This window comes from Scardinius erythrophthalmus (genome assembly GCF_964197995.2).
Source record: "Scardinius erythrophthalmus genome assembly, chromosome: 25".
In the NCBI taxonomy this organism is placed as follows: domain Eukaryota; kingdom Metazoa; phylum Chordata; class Actinopteri; order Cypriniformes; family Leuciscidae; genus Scardinius; species Scardinius erythrophthalmus.
The window spans coordinates 19,887,276-19,906,471 of record NC_138245.1 but is presented as its reverse complement, the minus strand read 5'-3'; the positions used below and the strand labels follow the sequence as shown (position 1 = coordinate 19,906,471).

Here is a 19,196-nt window from a genome sequence, read left to right as displayed (position 1 = left end):
CGGCTTCATCTGCAGAGAATTGAGATGTTTTCTTGTCTTTTAGATGTGCACTAACTTGCATGTTTTATTCTGAAACTTTTGAGATGCAATGTAGACTGATGAGTCACTCTTTATAAAAAGCCAATGGAGACAGAGTATGAGGGTGGAGAGAGAGGAAAGAAAGAAAGACTGAAGAAAATAAGAGGTGGTGGGGCAGCGCAGGTTTTATGGTGTTGCAGAGCCCCAGCGGAGTGGAGGCGGATATGGGGCTTAAAGGCCTTCGCTGGCACCACTGCTGCAGGACAGTGGAGGAAACAGATGTGGCCATGATTTACATCTGCTGCCTACCAGTGACTGCTCATACACTTTAATCTCACAGCAATGCCTGACTCTTATTTCCTTCCTCCCTCCCTTACTTTGGCATCTTCCACTCACCCGGATGTCCCTGCCCACTTTTGCACTCCCCCGATGTCTCGCAGCCCCTCTCTATCACCACCACAACCACTCCCCATCCTCCATATTCTCCAGCTTGATCCACACGTTCAGCCATAGCGATATAGCCCGTGCTCAGATGCTTTAATCCTCTCAGTGTCTTACCATCCTCACACTCATACTGGGATGTGGAGTGTGAACTACTTTGTGCACCCTCTTCTCCATTTACACAGCCACGTTATTCCACCACCGTTGAGATTAAGCAGACGCCAACCTCTCTTTACTTAACCATGTGTCTGATGACTGCTACAGGGAATTAATGCTTTTATGTTGAGCATCCCTACCCAAATGAGCTTTGAAATCCATTTTGACTTTGTGTGCGCTACAATTTACTGATTAACTTTCTATAGGCTATAACTTTTTATTGTAAATGTGCATCACAGCAAGAGGACCTCCAGGCCATTATGTCATCTTTCCAGAACAACATTCTGCTTTGCAATCAGATGTTTGCAGCTTCATATGAGGTCATGGAGGCTGCGGTCATGGTGAAGGGATGCATAAAGACCCATTTGTAGGAAGTGAAGTCACCCAACTCCTCCCTTGACATGTTGTCACTAGTGTCTGTTTTAGTCAGGCTTGCTTGGGTTTTGGCATCTTTTATTGTACAGTTTGTGCCAATGTATGCTTATTGATGAAAATGAGAAGGCCATGTAGGGGGGATTAGTGTTGTCACAATACTGAAATTTCTAACTTCGATACAATACCTTAAAAAATATTGATATTCGATACCATTTTCGATATCTCAGGGAAAAACTGCCATGTATACTGCCATATAAATACTTTTAATATTTCTTCATAATTTTGTCCATCCATTGAAATTCTTGTCAATCTGTGTTTTCAAGTTTCAAAAAGTGCAACAAATTTTAACTGTAATCCAAATCAATCAAGCGGTTTAATCCATCTTCTGAAGAGACATGATCACTTTATAATAAACATTTTAATTTAGTCTTTTATTCAATATAAACTGATCAATTAGGCTAGCGTTACATTTGTCTCACCTTAATGGTTGCTCACTCAGTATATACAGGGAACTACACTAACCTTTTCCACTGGTGGCACTTGCGCTACTAACTTTTTCAGTTACTGGCGCAAAACATGATTTGGTCGCACAAATTATTTATAGTACCGTATTTTCCGCACTATAAGGCGCACCGGATTATAAGGCGCACCTTCAATGAATGGCCTATTTTAGAACTGTTTTCATATATAGGGCGCACCGGATTATAAGGCGCATAGAATAGAAGATACTGCAGTCAAACGTTTGACTGGGTCACCAACCTTTTCAAGCCTAAGATCACATCCAAAGTCCAAATGTAAACCAAGATCTACCACTTGCAAAAAATTATGAAAAAACAAGTGGCTGAGCTGTAAAACCTTGTTTATACTCGACGCGTCCGCATGAGCGCGAAGGTAATAAAAAAAACTAATATCCGTCTGCTCGGGCAGATTCGGCTCAAAGTTGTGCATCTTCTGATGCGGAGGCGCGCGCGCGGCAAAAACGACGTCATTGTAACAGCGCGCGCGCCTCCGCATCAGAAGATGCACGACTTTGAGCCGAATCTGCCCGAGCAGACGGATATTAGTACATCTCATCACACCGGCACCCAGTTTGCGCGTCTAAATCAGTTGTATGGTCTGGTGTTCAGTCTAAAACAAAACAGTTGCGTCAAGTATAAATGCCTCGTCTGTTTGGGGAGGTGCGCGCGCAGTCAGCGGAGGCTCGCGCTCCGGTGCCAGGCGAAAGAATAAACAAGGTTTAAGTCAGCGGTTGTTTTACAGACATTAATATAAGGCGCCAGATCCATATATAAGGCGCTCCGGATTATAAGGCGCACTGTCGTTTTTTGAAAAAATTAAAGGCTTTTAAGTGCGCCTTATAGTGCGGAAAATACGGTAAGCCGCTCTGGATAATAATGAACAATAATGAAACTGTATTGCATACAGATGTGCTTTTTATTTTACTTGCCATCTTTTAAACCACATGCCGCCTTGTTTTTGTTTTCTTTAACATTGGTTGGGATAGATTTACTGCAATAGAAAATACAGTACACAATAAAGTGCAAAATGGATTTCAACATGCTATGGTTGGCACAGATTGGCGGACTCCTGAACTCTTAAGTAGTGATGCACCGATGTGAAAATTGTGGCCGATACCGATAATAACCAATATTAATATTGCTGTTATGGCCGATACCAATATCTCTGTATAGAAAACAAATTTACTGATAATCAAATAAAGAGATATTTTCCAAAATATTTTCCAGAAAAAAAACAAGCAAGAACAAAATTTAAACTATAGCCCGTCAATTTTCATTTTACAATTATCTTCTCTCTCTGTGCGCGCATCCGTGTTTGTGAGAGAGAGAGAGCTTGCGCAGCACTGATACAATGGTACGTTTTAATCTAAGTAACGGTCGCGGGGCTGAAGCCAACTTATGTGTTGAATGCTCAGAGCACGTTATAAAACGTATTCTTAAAATACACATTTCTGTTTTAATAAATGCTCATAGTAAATCATAGCATATTGCCTAAAACATAGGTACAAAAATAATCAGTGATACATTTGCGACCCATTAAAAATTAGGGTCGCAATGGCATTTCAAAAGGTCGCATATGCGACCATTTTGGTCTATTGGGTTGAGATCTGGTGACTGTGGGGGCCATTTTAATACAGTGAACTCATTGTCATTTTCAAGAAACCAATTTGAAATGATTCGAGCTTTGTGACATGGTGCATTATCCTGCTGGAAGTAGCCATCAGAGGATGGGTACATGGTGGTCATAAAGGGATGGACATGGTCAGAAACAATGCTCAGGTAGGCCGTGGCATTTAAACAATGCCTAATTGGCACTAAGGGGCCTAAAGAGTGCCAAGAAAACATCCCCCTCACCATTACACCAACCATTTTCGCCCACAGGACTGCCGCATACTGGATGTTTTTCCCTTTTCACACCATTCTTTGTAAAACCTAGAAATGGTTGTGCGTGAAAATCCCAGTAACTGAGCAGATTGTGAAATACTCAGACCGGCCCGTCTGGCACCAACAACCATGCCACGCTCAAAATTGCTTATCACCTTTCTTTCCCATTCTGACATTCAGTTTGGAGTTCAGGGGATTGTCTTGACCAGGACCACACCCCTAAATGCATTGAAGCAACTGCCATGTGATTGGTTGATTAGATAATTGCATTAATGAGAAATTTAACAGGTGTTCCTAATAATCCTTTAGGTGAGTATATATCACTCAGTATACAATAGCTTACACAGCACAAGGAAGCTTGATTTTAAACCTTCAATTGAATAGTGAACTGTCAGTAATGAAAGAACAAATAAACAGTGCTTAAAGTTTTTCAGGTAGGTCTAACAGTAGTATTAATGTAAGAAATACCACAGAAATTTAACAAAGTAATCAAATCTAAAATAACACTGGATAGTCTTTATTGTAAAAAATAAATAAATGCAGATTTATTCTTACAATTAAAGTTACAAGTTATTCAGTCTAGCGCAGGTTTTTTCTTTTTTCTTCTTTGATTTAACAGACAGCAGCAACTTTATTAGGACAGACATCATGTTTTTTTTCTCTACCATTTACATTCACTTAAGACATAACCAACTGTGTTTACGTGAATACTTGCCAAGAAGGACATTTTGACATATTTATGTGAATTTGACCGTTTAAACGCAATAAGCTACGAAAAAGAACTCAGCAGGTTTATTGAGAGTTGAGAGTATACCATATTGTCACTTCAAGACCTGCCACAAGACACGCGTCCCATTTTCTTACAACTCTTTACGTTCAAGACTTCATTTAATTAATTTAAGACTGTTTGCGAGGATACTCGACAAAACAGGCAATTTGGCATTATTTTTTGTTTTTATCTAAGCACTGTCTGAAGGGGCTTTCTGTGCGTACAAGTCATGTGTGTGTCACAGACAGAAGATTCACAGACGCGCGCCAGTACGGCACTGGTTTCTATTTTGTTTCTCATCGCGCGTGAATGTTTTAGAAGCATTTGCAAGAATAAGAGCATGATCATATAGCCTAATGTAGCCTAACGCTAGCCAAAGGATGACCGGAAAAACAGATGCTGCGTTAATTGCGTTAAATATTTTAACACGTTAAACTGATTTTTTTTTTTATTGCATGTGCTAACGCGTTAATTTTGCCAGCACTAATATTTATATATATTTTTTTATTTCTGCCTTATACTGAAATACTATTTTTTGCAGTTTTAGGAAACAATAAAAAAAAACGAACTCTTCATTAAAAGTTCCTGCTCCATAAGAGTCATTCATTCTGTGAATCAGCTTACAGGTAACGATATAAAAAACATTCGATATAGCGGTCGATATTTTTATTAAAATGCTTGCGCATCACCTGTAGATCTTAAATAGCCTATCAGATGTTTTGATATATCAGCGTGCTAACATTGACAAGCAAACAACCAGGATCTAAACAGCCAGGTTGCGTTGCTCTCGTGTTCGGTTGTCACCGCATTGACATCCCAATATCTCTTACAGTTTTAGGGGTTTGTATTTTTTAGGGGGTGGAACGATGCATGTATTCGTATTGAACCGTTCAGTACGAGGCTTTCGGTTCGGTAGGCTACGCATTACAAACTGAATGATTTGTTGGACCTGCCGGTGCGAAACAAAAGTTTGTTAGCAGTCGTGCTGGCGTGACCACTGTTGCCCAACATCAAATGGCAAACGTAATGAAAGTGGAACGAAACTGCGCTACTCATCATTTTGTGCTTCACAGACCGTTTATTAGTTTGGACCATCAATGTCAGTGTAGCCCGAGCCGATCTTGATCAAGCGACACTGTTACTACACAACGCTAAGAGATCCAGTAAAGAAAGCCTTTGAATTCACCTCTGAAGTAATAACATCGCTGCGAGATCTAGTGAGAAACATTCAAATTTCTCCGTTATTAACAGATCAAACAGCGCTGACGTGGAAACCAAGAGAAACTTTGTGCCATGAATGAACTATAGGCTTTAAGTCCACAGATCAGCAACATTCACCATGGATTTAATGTAGTAACACAAACTGTAACCATGGAAGTTTGGCAGGAATAGTAAAATGCTTTCAAGTATGTCACACATCTTTTTCCAGCACTTCAAAACTCAAAAATTATCATATGTAAATGTTATTTTTAATGTGATGACCAAAACATTGTTCATCCTTCAAAGTTTACCCCCATTTATAAAACTAAAAGTTTCAAGATGTAGGAAAACTCACACTTATTTAAAAATGTAATAAAAACTTTCTTTTAATTGTTTTATTTATTTTTTTAAATCAAGGAAATTTCTCTGGCATTTCTTTCTTTTTGCTGTATCGAAAACGTACCGAACAGTGACACCACTGACTGTGAATTTGTGAACCGTTATACCCCTACTTATTACAGATGTTGATCTACCTCCAAGTTTACCTTGATTTGTTCTACGTTTACACTTTTGCACACATTTTGTAACATTTTATTTAAGTTCAAGAGTTTCTTTGAGACTTACTTTTTTTTCTTAATATAAGACATAAAGAAGATATTTTTGTTTACATATTTTTGTTTTTGACTGCTAAAACTAATATTTGTTGTTTGCCTTAATAATGTGGATAAATAAATAAAAAACTGGTTTAAATTCAAACTTTTCTGCTTGTCTTAAAGTAAAAGGTTATAATAATAAAAAAAATCAATTTAATAATTATCGATACCGAACTATAGGAAACATTATATCGTGATAAATGTTTTAGCTATATCACACATTCCTAATTGTGATTATTCAAATGCAGAACGTAATCATAAAATATTTTACCCAGCCTTAAAATAGACATAAATATTAAGTTGTGCTCACATAGAATGGCCCACAGTAGGCCTTTTCTTCCACATATATTAAACTGTCAACCATGTTGTGTCAGCTAACAACCTTTGGACCTATTTGGTTGCACATTCACCAAATCTACATCCAGAACGAAAATGTTGGTTTTATATGCCAGGCCTATTGCACTTCTTACATCAGCCTGCAGCTGTTTCATTTTGATGCATGCAAATGGATTTTTGAGCTGAGCTCATCCTCTAAATTCATTGTAACAAAAGCTCAAAGCATTTAAAATTATTTGTTAAATGCACCTCAGGGACTGTGTGATAAGTTGCACCGTTCTTTTGCAAAAGTCAGTGCAACTGTCAGGCCTCCACACAAAAGGGCTGTTGTTAGATTGGTTAAGCAGTATGACCTTGGCAAATGGTTATCTTGTAGTATTTTTCATAGAATGTTGTACCACCCACTTGTATAGTATGATGTTGTTGGAAACAGCCCTATTTTTCATTCTGGTTTTTCATGGGTGATTCTTCGGTATAAAAAGGTGGCATGAGAATCTTAATTTTACAGAGGCGATGAAGGGTGGATTGATTTGCATTAGCGTGTAGTTTTGGCTCCATGTTACTAGACTACACTGACTTTGGTCAACTTGTGTTGTTTTGAAATGTGCTCAATAAATAAATGTCGATTGATCGATTATTTGATTTACCCTGTATATTAGGGATGTGATGGGCAGAAACGTCTGCACGGCATTCATAATGGTGCGGAGCGAGCGTTTTCAATTCATTAACTGAACGCTCGCTCTGTTCTGCTCTCTTCGCATCCGTGGACATGCACCATTATGAAGGACCGTGCGCATTTTAGTTTCGCTTTTAAATTAGTGCCATTTTTGGGGTGGGAATTGTGAGTTCAATAGCCTATTATTCTTAATGAAAAACACAATAACAAAACCGTACAATGACAAATTCGATTAAATAGGCCCTTTTACATTTCGCTTTGACACCAAATATTCCGCCATCTTGTCATTCAAGCTCCTCACTCATGATAAATTAAATCTGACGACTGCTGCTGATCTGTGCTGGGACTCACGTTTAGCTCACAATTTATTAAGCAGACTTGTTCAGTTTTTAATTGTAGTGTCTGTTCTCTAACTGAACTAAATTATTTTATATAAAAAAAAAAAATCTAAATTACATCGACGGTGGGGGGAGCAGTGCCGCAGTGGGCAAGTGATGTAATCGGTTCTGAACACCGGTAACACCGACTATCGTAGCAAGCCATATATATATATATATATATATATATATATTAGGGATGCACCGATGTGAAAATTGTGGCCGATACCGATAACCGATATTAATATTGCTGTTATGGCCGATACCGATATTTACCGATGTCGATATCTCTGTATAGAAAACAAATTTTAATGATTATCAAATAAAGAGCTATTTTCCAAAACACTTTTTTTTTTTTTTACTTTAGAAATGACTGATATTGGGCACCTTTACCTGTATGCAAAATATGTCACACATACGACACACATGCATTATATTGCATTGCATATAATGTGTGCTGGTCAACTTGTCTAAAATTAAGAAACCCTTAGAAAACAGGAAAAAAAAAAACAGGAACATTGTGTACAATTAAGATAGGCTACTTAATTTATTATTCCAATATCCAAATATGATACTAAATAGCACAGGGAAAAGGGCTTCTATTTGTGACGTGCTGTCTTTGCCTTTGAACATTGCACATTTTAATCAGGACACGCATTAGCTGAATAAATGTTAGCCAATTCAAACATATTTATAGAAAACAGTTGACAATGAATAGACAGGAGTCCAATAATAGCATAAAGCCGGTCGCACACCGGACGCGCAGCTCAGCGCCGCGCCGCGCCACGTCTAGGACAACTGTCACCTGAAAATCCGTTAGCATCAGCAATTTTCTGATTTCTGTAAATAAATATAAAACTAAATGTATATTGCAGCACGGGGTTAAGTCCGTATATACATTAACTACGATTTGAGACACATAAATGTAAATTTAATATAAAACTATGTAAATGGCGCTGTGTGGCGCGGCAGGGTTTTGAACACGGTCCTGAGCCGTTGCTGGGCGCCGCGGACAGACGCCGCCGGTGTGTGTACTCTCATAGAGAATAATGTGTTCGAATTTAAAAGACGTGGCGCTGCGCTGCGCGGCGCTGAGCTGCGCGTCCGGTGTGCGACCGGCTTAACGAATCACTTATTCTAAAAATAATAACAAGTATGCTATAAGACGAATCCGACATATGGGCTGTGTTAACAGTAAAACGTCCGTCATTTAACGAATTTTAAAAACACGGATGGATAATACAAAATGCTTTCTGACATTTTGAAAGAAAAAAAAAACAAGCAAGAACAAAATTTAAACTTAGCCCGTCAATTTTTCATTTTACAATTATCTTCTCTCTCTCTCTGTGTGCGCGCGTCCGTGTTTGTGAGGGAGAGCTCGCGCAGCACTGATACATCGGTAGCCTACCTTTTAATCCATAAGTAACGAACGCGCTAGTTTTCATACAAAATAAATATGTAACATAATTAGGTAGGATACTTTAGTTATTATTAACACAATAACGTAACACATGAAGGCTACGTTTCTCAACACTGAGAATGAATAATAAACGCCTGTTTCTCCACTCGCGCTTATCAGTAATCCACAAATCACACGTGCGGTCACTTTTGAGAAAAATCAAATTCGAACGGGTATCAAATATCAAGCAATATTCAAATATCTACGAGTCAAAAAACGATCAATCAAAAATGTGTCATGAAGAGGGAAAAATCATAAGTCGCACTGGACTGCGTTAACAATGTTACTGACGGGACAGTTCTCTGTAACGCACGTCCAAAGACTGCTTTAAAACTTTCACAGAGACCTCAAACAGAAAGCACAAAGCCTGTCTTTAAATTTAATTTCGTTTTGTATTAATTGTATCTTAATTTTGATCAATGTTTCATCAAAAATAAACAACGTAAATATTAGAAAATATTTAATCAGGACATGGAGGCGAAAGCGCGTGAACTGAAGCGCGTCTCAAATGAACCGAAACCTACCTGCCTCACAGACCTGAGACATAGCCTATATAGAAAGCTTGAAACATCTATTTTTAAACAGAACAATTCAAAATGAAAGAAAACAGACTGTTCTCTGCTTATGTCATCTGTATGAAATGTGTATTTCTCTCAGGCGCGTTCACTGCACGAGTCAGCATCAGTAACTTAATCTTCAACTTCACACGTCAAATATCGGCCTGTTCACATCGGCCCTATTTTGACATCGGACCGATACCGATGTGTAAAAAAAATGACCATATCGGCCGATATTATATCGGCGGCCGATATATCGTGCACCCCTAATATATATATATATATATATATATATATATAATATAATGTTCACAGTCCAAATAAAAAAAAATTATTATTCAAAATGTGAAAATATGGACTTATATGGTTCTTCGTCTCAAGGCTTTATTTAGAATAGATAAAAATTTGCCATTAATTGCGAGTTAACTATGACATTAATGCGATTAATCGCGATTAAATATTTTAATCGTTTGACAGCACTTATATATATATTAGGGGTTGCACGACTACTGATTTCTGCTAGTCGATTTCTTATCAAAACAATACTCGAGTTACTCGACTACTCGTCGTTTATGCTACTGTATATGAAAAGACATGAAATAGCTAAGTTAGATCTTATCAATAAACATTTATTAATTCATAGCCTAATGCAACAATTACATAAGTAAACTCAACTTTATAATTATGACATTTCATTTTTAAATTTTCATGTAACAGTCTAAAGCCGAATAAATAGCCGTTCTTGCCTTTCATTTCAGACGTCTGTTTCTAGGGGCCGTTCACATATCGCGTCTTTTCCGCGCTCAAGGTCGTTATTTCAAATGTAGGAGCGCGCTCATAATGAAAGCAACGGACGTGGATCGCTAGTTTGTCCAGGCGGGTTTTTCCTTCTCATCTCCAGAAATATATCTAGTAGTAAAGCTAATGCAAGGGCTAGAAATAAATTAATCCTTTGCTGAATGATACTTCTTCGTCGTCATCATGTAGAGCGCAGTTTGGTTGCATAGCAACGACAGACGCCACGGGAGCGCAAGCGCTTGTAGGAGACAGCGGAACGGCCGCGCGCGCTTTCCACACGTTTTTAGAAGCAATATGTGAACGGCCTCTTGCAGAGTTGGCCAAATTACAATATTTTTGTCATCCTTGATGAAATTCTTCCACACATCTGACGCGTGGTGTCTGTTGGTGACGTTCGCCATTTTTAATTAATTTTGTTTAATGGACGCTCGAGTAGTCGATTGTTTCCGACAGCGTCGACTAGTGGTTGAAGTAGTCGATCTATCGACTACTCGACTAGTCTATGCAAGCCCTAATATATATATATATATATATATATATATATATATATATATATATATATAAGTGTAATATAGTAATATATATATATATATATATTAGGGGTGGAGCCGAACCCGAATACGGTATTCGGAAAGGCACAAATAATGTGTTTTTTTCGAATACTTATTTCGAACAAATACTTTAAAAATATTTGTGTTCGGGAACAAGAAAAACTTTATATCAAAAAGCTGCGTTTCCTCATGAGACATGGCGACCGGCGGTGCTGCTGATGTGGTGGCTGTAAATCCACTTGTTGATAAGAAAAGAAAGATTTTGATTAGGCTAATGTCACGTTGTCATAAGGGGTTCACATAGCGCGTTTTCTGCGCTAGCAGATTTCAAATGTAGGCGCATTTTTCCAGGCGCGTCTATGTCGACGGTTGCATAGCAACGACAGACGCCACGAGAGAGCTTGTGGAAAGGAGAAAGCGGTGCGAACTGCGCTCTCCATGATGACGAGGAAGTATCAGCAAAGAATTAATTGATTTCTAGCTCTTGCATTAGCTTTAGATATATTTATGGAGATGAGAAATTAAATAAAAAGCCGTCATTAATATCAGTCCGTCAGAAAAGCAGTTCTAGGCTTATTCTTGGCTGGATAACTCTTAGCAGGTTTAAAAAGCCCTTTTAAAATTAAATATGAATGCAGTTTTGGATTAAATAAAAGTACAGTCAAGTCAAATAAAACACGTTTTATCTCCTGTATAGTTTGGTAACACTACAATAAGATACCATTCATTAACATTACTTAATGCGTTATCTACAACAACACATTGAGTGAACAATATATTTTTACAACATCAATTAATGTTTGTGAATGTTATTTAATACAAACACACTGGTCATGTTTGTTCACTTCATTCATTGTGCATTAAATAATGTTAACATAAATAATGTTAACTTTTGATTTTATAAATGTATTTTTAAATTAACCCCAAGGAGAATAATTGCGACAGTAGCCTATATAACTATTATTTATTGTTAGGTCATTTTATCTAATGTAGATAATAAAAAAATACTACAGTTTCTATCTTTGTAACCGTGATATAAACTTTAATATATGTAAATTTAATCTAAATAGCTTTGGTACCGGAATTGGTACCGAGAACCGTGGATTTTCACTGGTATTGGTACCGAATACTGAAATTTTGGTACCGTGACAACACTAGTAGGTAGCTCTGTTAGCTCGGTAATTTAGACAATAGGCTGTTGACAGAGTAACGTTAACATAGGTAATGGCTTTTATGTTATTTTCTTTTCAATGACGTTCCTTGTTACATGTTCATTGCTGGATTTATGGAAAAACATCAACCAATATTGCATATCCATAATTATTATAATGGATATAATTAAAGAATACTTACACTATAACATAAATTAGAAGTGTAACGCAAAAAAATGGATTTTTACACCTATTTTGAATTTTACTCGAATACAAATACAAATACAAATACTTTTCCCCCCTCAACAAATACAGATACAAATACCGGCTGCTTTGCACACCCCTAATATATATATATATATATATATATATATATATATATATATATATATATATATATAATATATATATTTATATAATCCGATTAGCTTGCATTAATATGCTTGGTCAAATACACACACAATGATGTCAAAATGCACATTGTGTGGAGTATTTGTGTAAACAGTCTGTTATGTCCTATGTGTGCATAAATGGTTAGGAGAAAATCAGATATGTAACTCAGGGCTCGCAAAATTTCTAAATCGCTGGTAGCCCTTCGGGCAGGCACTCTTCAGATTTTGGTAGCCCGAAATGAATTTTACTAGCCTAGATAAAAAGACAATTTTTTATGTAGAAAATTGGTTAGGAGTCAAAACAATGAATCAAAAACTTTTTCAAAACACAAATATCAACAAATATGCATCTGGTTCTAACTGACCTGAAATGTGTGTGACCAGTGTGGAACATGAATCAGTGTGTGTCTGTGGCTCATCCCCCAATGAGGGTGTGATAAAAAAAAAAAAGTAACACTTTAGTTTAGGGTCTAATGCTCCCTATTAACTAGTTTCATTAACATGCAGATGGCAGGGTTTTATCATCACTGAGGTCCCGAATGTGAGGTAGGCTAGTCAGGGGGGTTCGGGGGCACCCCCGAGAAAATTTTGATTTCTCTGATCTACATATGTGCATTTTAAGATGTTTTGAAGGCCAAAAAAATTGGATAACAATAGCTTTAAAACCATGTAAGTGGGCAGCTGATTATTTTTCTCTCCTATTTTCTTTGTTTTTCTCTTGCTCTGTCTCTTCCCCTCCTAAAGCTGAGCTTTGACTGATATAGGCTTTTCATTTTTGTCTGTCAGTGAAGAAAGTAAACATAGGGTCAACTGATAGGTTGATTTATGAATCATTTTCTCAGACGCATTCAGGGCTTGACATTAACTTTTTGAGGCACTTGTCCTTCGGACAAGTAAATTTATGTTTTACTTGTCCATGCACAAAAGTCACTTGTCCGGGTAAAGATTTATAATTTTATCATTTATTTTTTTGTGTTTTGCTAATGCAGAATTCGAACAAACCGTTGAAAGCATCCAAACACTATCAATATAAATAAAATTCAGTTGAAACAATAGAAAGGAACGTGTCCCAAGAATAGAGTTCCCCTTCAACAAGAAATAAGGATCTCCAGACTCCATAATACAAAGTAATACTTTGCACGCTGGTGTGCAGTGTATCACCAGAGGAAGTGGTGACTCTTGTAGGTATCCTCAGTATTTGCAAGCTAGCTAGCTAGACTTACTGTATACTATATCTAAAATAATTTTGTAGACATAACAATTAGAGATGCACCGATTACAATTTTCTAGGCCGATTCCGATTTTTCATTGAGTTTGACCTGCTGATACCGATTTAAGCCGATTCCGATTTAATTTTTTTCTAACCACTTCACAGCACACACAAATATTTATTTTCGATCTTTTCTTTAACCCTTTCACGCGTAAGTTTAAAATATTCTAACTGACACCCCCACCCCCACCCACGTTTTTTCAAGGCGAACGTTCCCTTTAATGTTTCCATGGCGACGCGTCACGCGATACACCACAGTCACAATAATACTGTATGACAGATGTGTCGCTTTTATTTCGCTTTTCCTTTTTTATTCAAAATATTCACAAACTTGTTTACCATGTCATCAACTAGCCTATCTGATATTCCTATTCTCAAATACGTGTAAGTGAGTGTGTTTGGCTGTTTAAAAACCTTTATAAATAATCTTGATCTATAAATGAGATGTGCGCCACAATGTTGTCCTGTCAGTCGGATTTACAGCACGTGAATTCATCAGTTTCTCCTGAAATAAATGCAAGAACGTGGCCGGTGAACTGAGAAGAATAGAGTAAACTTTATAGTTACTTCCCACTATGTTTGTCTGATATGAATAACACATGTCGGCAAATTATGTTTGAATAGATTGTTATTGCTGCTTCCACAGACATCAGTGTGTATTTTACAAACTCCAAATGTATTGTTTTACTCGTGCTTATGTGTATTTAAATATCTGAAACCTAAAATAAACATTATGAGGTTGAAAACGCTGCTTAGTTGTGATATATGACAGCGCTGAACGCGTCTGACTCTGGCTCAGCGCCAGCCAATGCGCGAAAGCACAGTTTGAATCTGGCAGTCATGCGACGTCTCAAATCGGTAAAATTAAATCTGTAAAATTATAGACATAATGAGTGGCACATAACGTGAAGTAACATGGCATTTTATTTTGTTTGAAATTTAACTTGTCCAGTGGGACAACTAATTTTCTCTTCCACTTGTCCTACAAAAAAATCCACTTGTCCCGGACAAGCGGACAAGCCTTAATGTCGAGCCCTGCGCATTCATTTACTGAAAGCTACTAGGAAAGCTAGGTAGCCTAACTAAGTTTATTAACAATATGTACACATTCATTATTGATCTTATTCCTAATACAGGGCCGTAGACAGGGCTTTATAATCAAAGAGGTCCTACATTTAAGATTATTAGGGGTTTCAAATTTTTTATTTCTCCGATATGTCCATTTCAAGACGTTTGAAGGCCAAAAAAGGATAAGAAATAGCTTTAAATCCATGTCAGCGGGCAGTAGATTATGTGTCAATACCTACTCTCACTTCTTATCCATCACTCTTTCTTTTTCTCTCAGTCTCCTCATCTTGCCCTGTCTCTTCCCCTCCTAAAGCTGAACTTTTTTAATTAACTGAAGGCTACAAATTGTACATTAATTCTCAACATGTACACATTCATTTATTAATCTTGTGCCTAGTAACATGATGAAAACGGCTTTGTTAATGCTCTGTTAATGTCCTCTCACAATGACAGTAAACTAATTATTAGTCACGTTACATAGGCCTATTTTCAGTTCAAAATTGCGAAATTCGACAAAAGTATATTCGTTTGCCTGAATATTTTTGTCATTCGTTTCACATTTATGACCTAAAAAAGCTGTCAAATATGAAATGTTTAGTTTAGCTTCATCTTATCTCGCACTTGACCATAAACTGAAGCGTCAGTCGCTCTGCTCAAATTCACGCTCAGCAGCTTCTGTGAATAAAAAGCCCGCCTACTTTGATTTGATTGGTCATCTCAAATATTCTGACATTGACGAGCAGTGACAGACCAATGAGACTCAGATGAACACACACACACACACACACACACACACACACACACACACACACACACACACACACACACACACACACACACGCGCCATTTTGCCCTGTAACTGTATATTAGATCCGTGCATTCATTCATTAAAGGGACAGCAACCTCATGAACTGTTGTCGTCTGTTTTATTAATGTTTATGAATGATTTTGACTGAATCACTTTTGTATCTTTAATATGAATCAAATAATATTTAATTCATACAGTGAAGACTAGTGTGTTTTTCTTATATTTGATTATACAATTTCTGTAGTATTTCTTACTGAATAAACCTATGCTACTGTACCTGAATTTTTTTTTGTAATTTGTTTCTTTGTTCCTATTTTTAATATATAAAAAAACTTGGTTTGTTACAGAAGACTGCCAGTCATGTGTGTAATGATTGCTTAATCAGCTTTAAGTCATATAAAGTCAGCTTAATAATAATATTTGGTTGACTAAAATGGCTAGAAAAACTAGATAAATTTCAAGGATCACATTTAATTCGCTGGGATTTTTTTTCTTTAAGACCTATTAAACTGTTAACCACAGTCAAATAGGAAAAGTAATGCAAAACCGTAAACTAGAATCAAATCTATGCATACATCATATCAATCTGTATATCTATATCAATTGTGACCAAGAATTGATTGAATCGAATCTCGAGGTACCAAAACATTACCACCCCTAGTGCGTAGCTTTTACATAAGTAGTGTTTGCTATGGCAAGCATCACTATTACTATCGCTCATAATTGTTTAGGAACTTGAACAAACTCCTAAAATTAGAACTTTGGTGTGTTACTCATCCAAGGTGTTCATGCTGCAAAGATGAATCTCTTGGAAATGCGCAATTGACAGTAGCTTGAGTTGACAGTAGCAGTTGCTTGAATTTGATTTGGGATGCAGATGTAAATTTATGGAAAATGGAAAGAATACTGATGATATTTCTTAGGTAGAATTAAACCCAAATAACAACATAAAACTGTTTTAAAAACATTAACCTAAACAAACAAAACCACCTGCAACACTAATATCGTAGTGGTGAGTTTTGCACAGGCTTTCTTCCTCATAAAATGCAAAAATTTCGTTCTCAGTTCTATTCCTACTATCAGAGATGAACTTGGGTGGGTCCTCTTAAGCATGGCATGTGACATTGCTTTATAGATATAGTTTTTTCCTCCACAGAAGCACTCAAACATTTTATGTGCTCTGCTGATCTGAAGGCTTGGTAATGACCTCTCTCAATGCCTTGGGCAATGGATGACATTTGTTTGGAAACATTGTAGAGCTTGTTCTTGTGGCATTTAGACATTTACAGACATCCGTTACATTAGTACTAATGTTAGAACTAAACTCAATAAGCTGTACTCTGTCCTGTCTAATTCAGTTTGTTCAAACACACACTTGTTCATAAAACAGAACAATGGAGATGTGTTTTTAAAATTTTACCTCAGTTTAGGTACTTTAAACTATAATGAGACCTTTAGCGGCAGGGATAAAATAATGCTGAAGAGAGGGAAGTATCATTGACCTTGGCAGTTCATTCATGTTTAAACACAAGAATCAGGTCACTTTGCTCAGAATAAAACCACCCTGGTCTGATATCTCTTCTGAGGTTAAGAGGTCAATGTAGTGTACAGTGAGGCTAAAGCTTGACTGATGCTGAAGGAGTGGACAGTAATCCAATCTGGGTTAAAATCCACCTCAGGGCTTTCCAGTATCCAGCGCTTTGCTTTTTATGGCTACCATCACTGACTGTACAAGTGTGATAGTGGGAAATTGGCCGTAGCACTGGTAGATGAATCCCAGTCCAGAATTTCATCTCGGATCACTGCTAGCACACATCAAAGAGTGACCTCTATTTTTCATATTCTGTGTGCATAAGAAAACCAGACAGAGTTGGAAACTCCCGTATCTCACAGCAACACAGAACCCCTTATCTCTGATATTGCCAGAGTTTTTTTTGTAACTGCCAGCTTTTTTAGAACCCAGTGCCCTCTCTTTCTACCTCTGTTTTTTGTGGGCTTGGAGACTGGTGACAAAACAGTAAACACTTTTATTTGCTCCCAAACTATGGATTGCTCCAGGAGTAAATTATGTATGACTGCAAAGGATAGAAACTGGATCTGAGATGGAGATTCCCATTATATGTGCATATTTGGTGCATTGCATGGGTTGCATCTGTATATTGTGAGTGTTAAAGCGCACAAGGAAGTTTGTGTGAACTGCTGTGTGAAAAAAATCTGTATTTCATAACATTGACTTTTTCCCACCATTTTATCACATGATGCTTCATTCACAAGCGCAAGTGTTCCGAGTCATTTAGATGGTTGCAACATTTCCTGTCTGTTCTGCCACAAAATGTTCAAATGATTTTTCAGTTAATTTACAAAAAAAATTAAAACCTGTCTGTCTCATTCTGTTCCAGTTTCTCTGTGGTACATCTCGCACAGCAAGACCCCCTGAACTTGGGAACATTGTATCACCTACCTGAAGCATTCCTTCATCACTCAGTCTTACGTTTACAAGCTAACTGATTGGAAGTCCCACATCGTGAGCTGTGACTGAAACTCAAAATGGCTAACAACACTGCAGACCACCCACCGGGGAACTCTGTCACCGAGGTTGACCACGATGGGGACTTTGGCTGCACGACAATGCATCTCCGTGACCTGATGGAGCTCCGCAGTGGCGATGCGGTCAACAAGATTGCAGAATGCTACGGAGACGTGCAAGGGATCTGCCGCAGGCTCAAGACCTCACCTATCGAGGGTAAGAATCAGTGAAGATCTACACCTACACATGCACAACCACTTGACAGAGTGGTGAAAGCACTGGTGCGTACTAGGCCTGGGCGATATGGCAAAAAAAAACGAAATCTCTCTTTTTCAAAAATCTCTTTTTTTTTTTGAACTATTGATCAATTCATGATTTCAATTCCAATTTATATATATATATATATATATATATATATATATATATATATATATATATATATATATATATATATATATAGTGAGGAAAATAAGTATTTGAACACCCTGCTATTTTGCAAGTTCTCCCACTTGGAAATCATGGAGGGGTCTGAAATTGTCATCGTAGGTGCATGTCCACTGTGAGAGACATAATCTAAAAACAAAAATTCAGAAATCACAATATATGATTTTTTAACTATTTATTTGTATGATACAGCTGCAAATAAGTATTTGAACACCTGTTTATCAGCTAGAATTCTGACCCTCAAAGACCTGTTAGTCTGCCTTTAAAATGTCCACCTCCACTCCATTAATTATCCTAAATTAGATGCACCTGTTTGAGGTCGTTAGCTGCATAAAGACACCCCATACAATCAGTAAGAATCCAACTACTAACATGGCCAAGACCAAAGAGCTGTCCAAAGACACTAGAGACAAAATTGTACACCTCCACAAGGCTGGAAAGGGCTACGGGGAAATTGCCAAGCAGCTTGGTGAAAAAGGTCCACTGTTGGAGCAATCATTAGAAAATGGAAGAAGCTAAACATGACTGTCAATCTCCCTCGGACTGGGGCTCCATGCAAGATCTCACCTCGTGGGGTCTCAATGATCCTAAGAAAGGTGAGAAATCAGCCCAGAACTACACGGGAGGAGCTGGTCAATGACCTGAAAAGAGCTGGGACCACCGTTTCCAAGGTTACTGTTGGTAATACACTAAGACGTCATGGTTTGAAATCATGCATGGCACGGAAGGTTCCCCTGCTTAAACCAGCACATGTCAAGGCCCGTCTTA

General features: G+C 37.5%; 1 protein-coding gene across 6 annotated transcripts in view; it reads left to right on the top strand.

The window, feature by feature from the left end:
* Positions 1–19,196, top strand: part of atp2b4 (ATPase plasma membrane Ca2+ transporting 4) — a 145,421-nt gene that overhangs the window by 47,224 nt on the left and 79,001 nt on the right. For all 6 annotated transcript variants that reach the window (XM_081358449.1, XM_081358450.1, XM_081358452.1 and 3 more), the window contains one exon: positions 17,857–18,200. In XM_081358449.1, coding sequence (XP_081214575.1) covers positions 18,005–18,200 — 196 coding nt within the window. In that variant the 5' untranslated portion in view covers positions 17,857–18,004. The remainder of the gene's footprint in view (positions 1–17,856; positions 18,201–19,196) is intronic.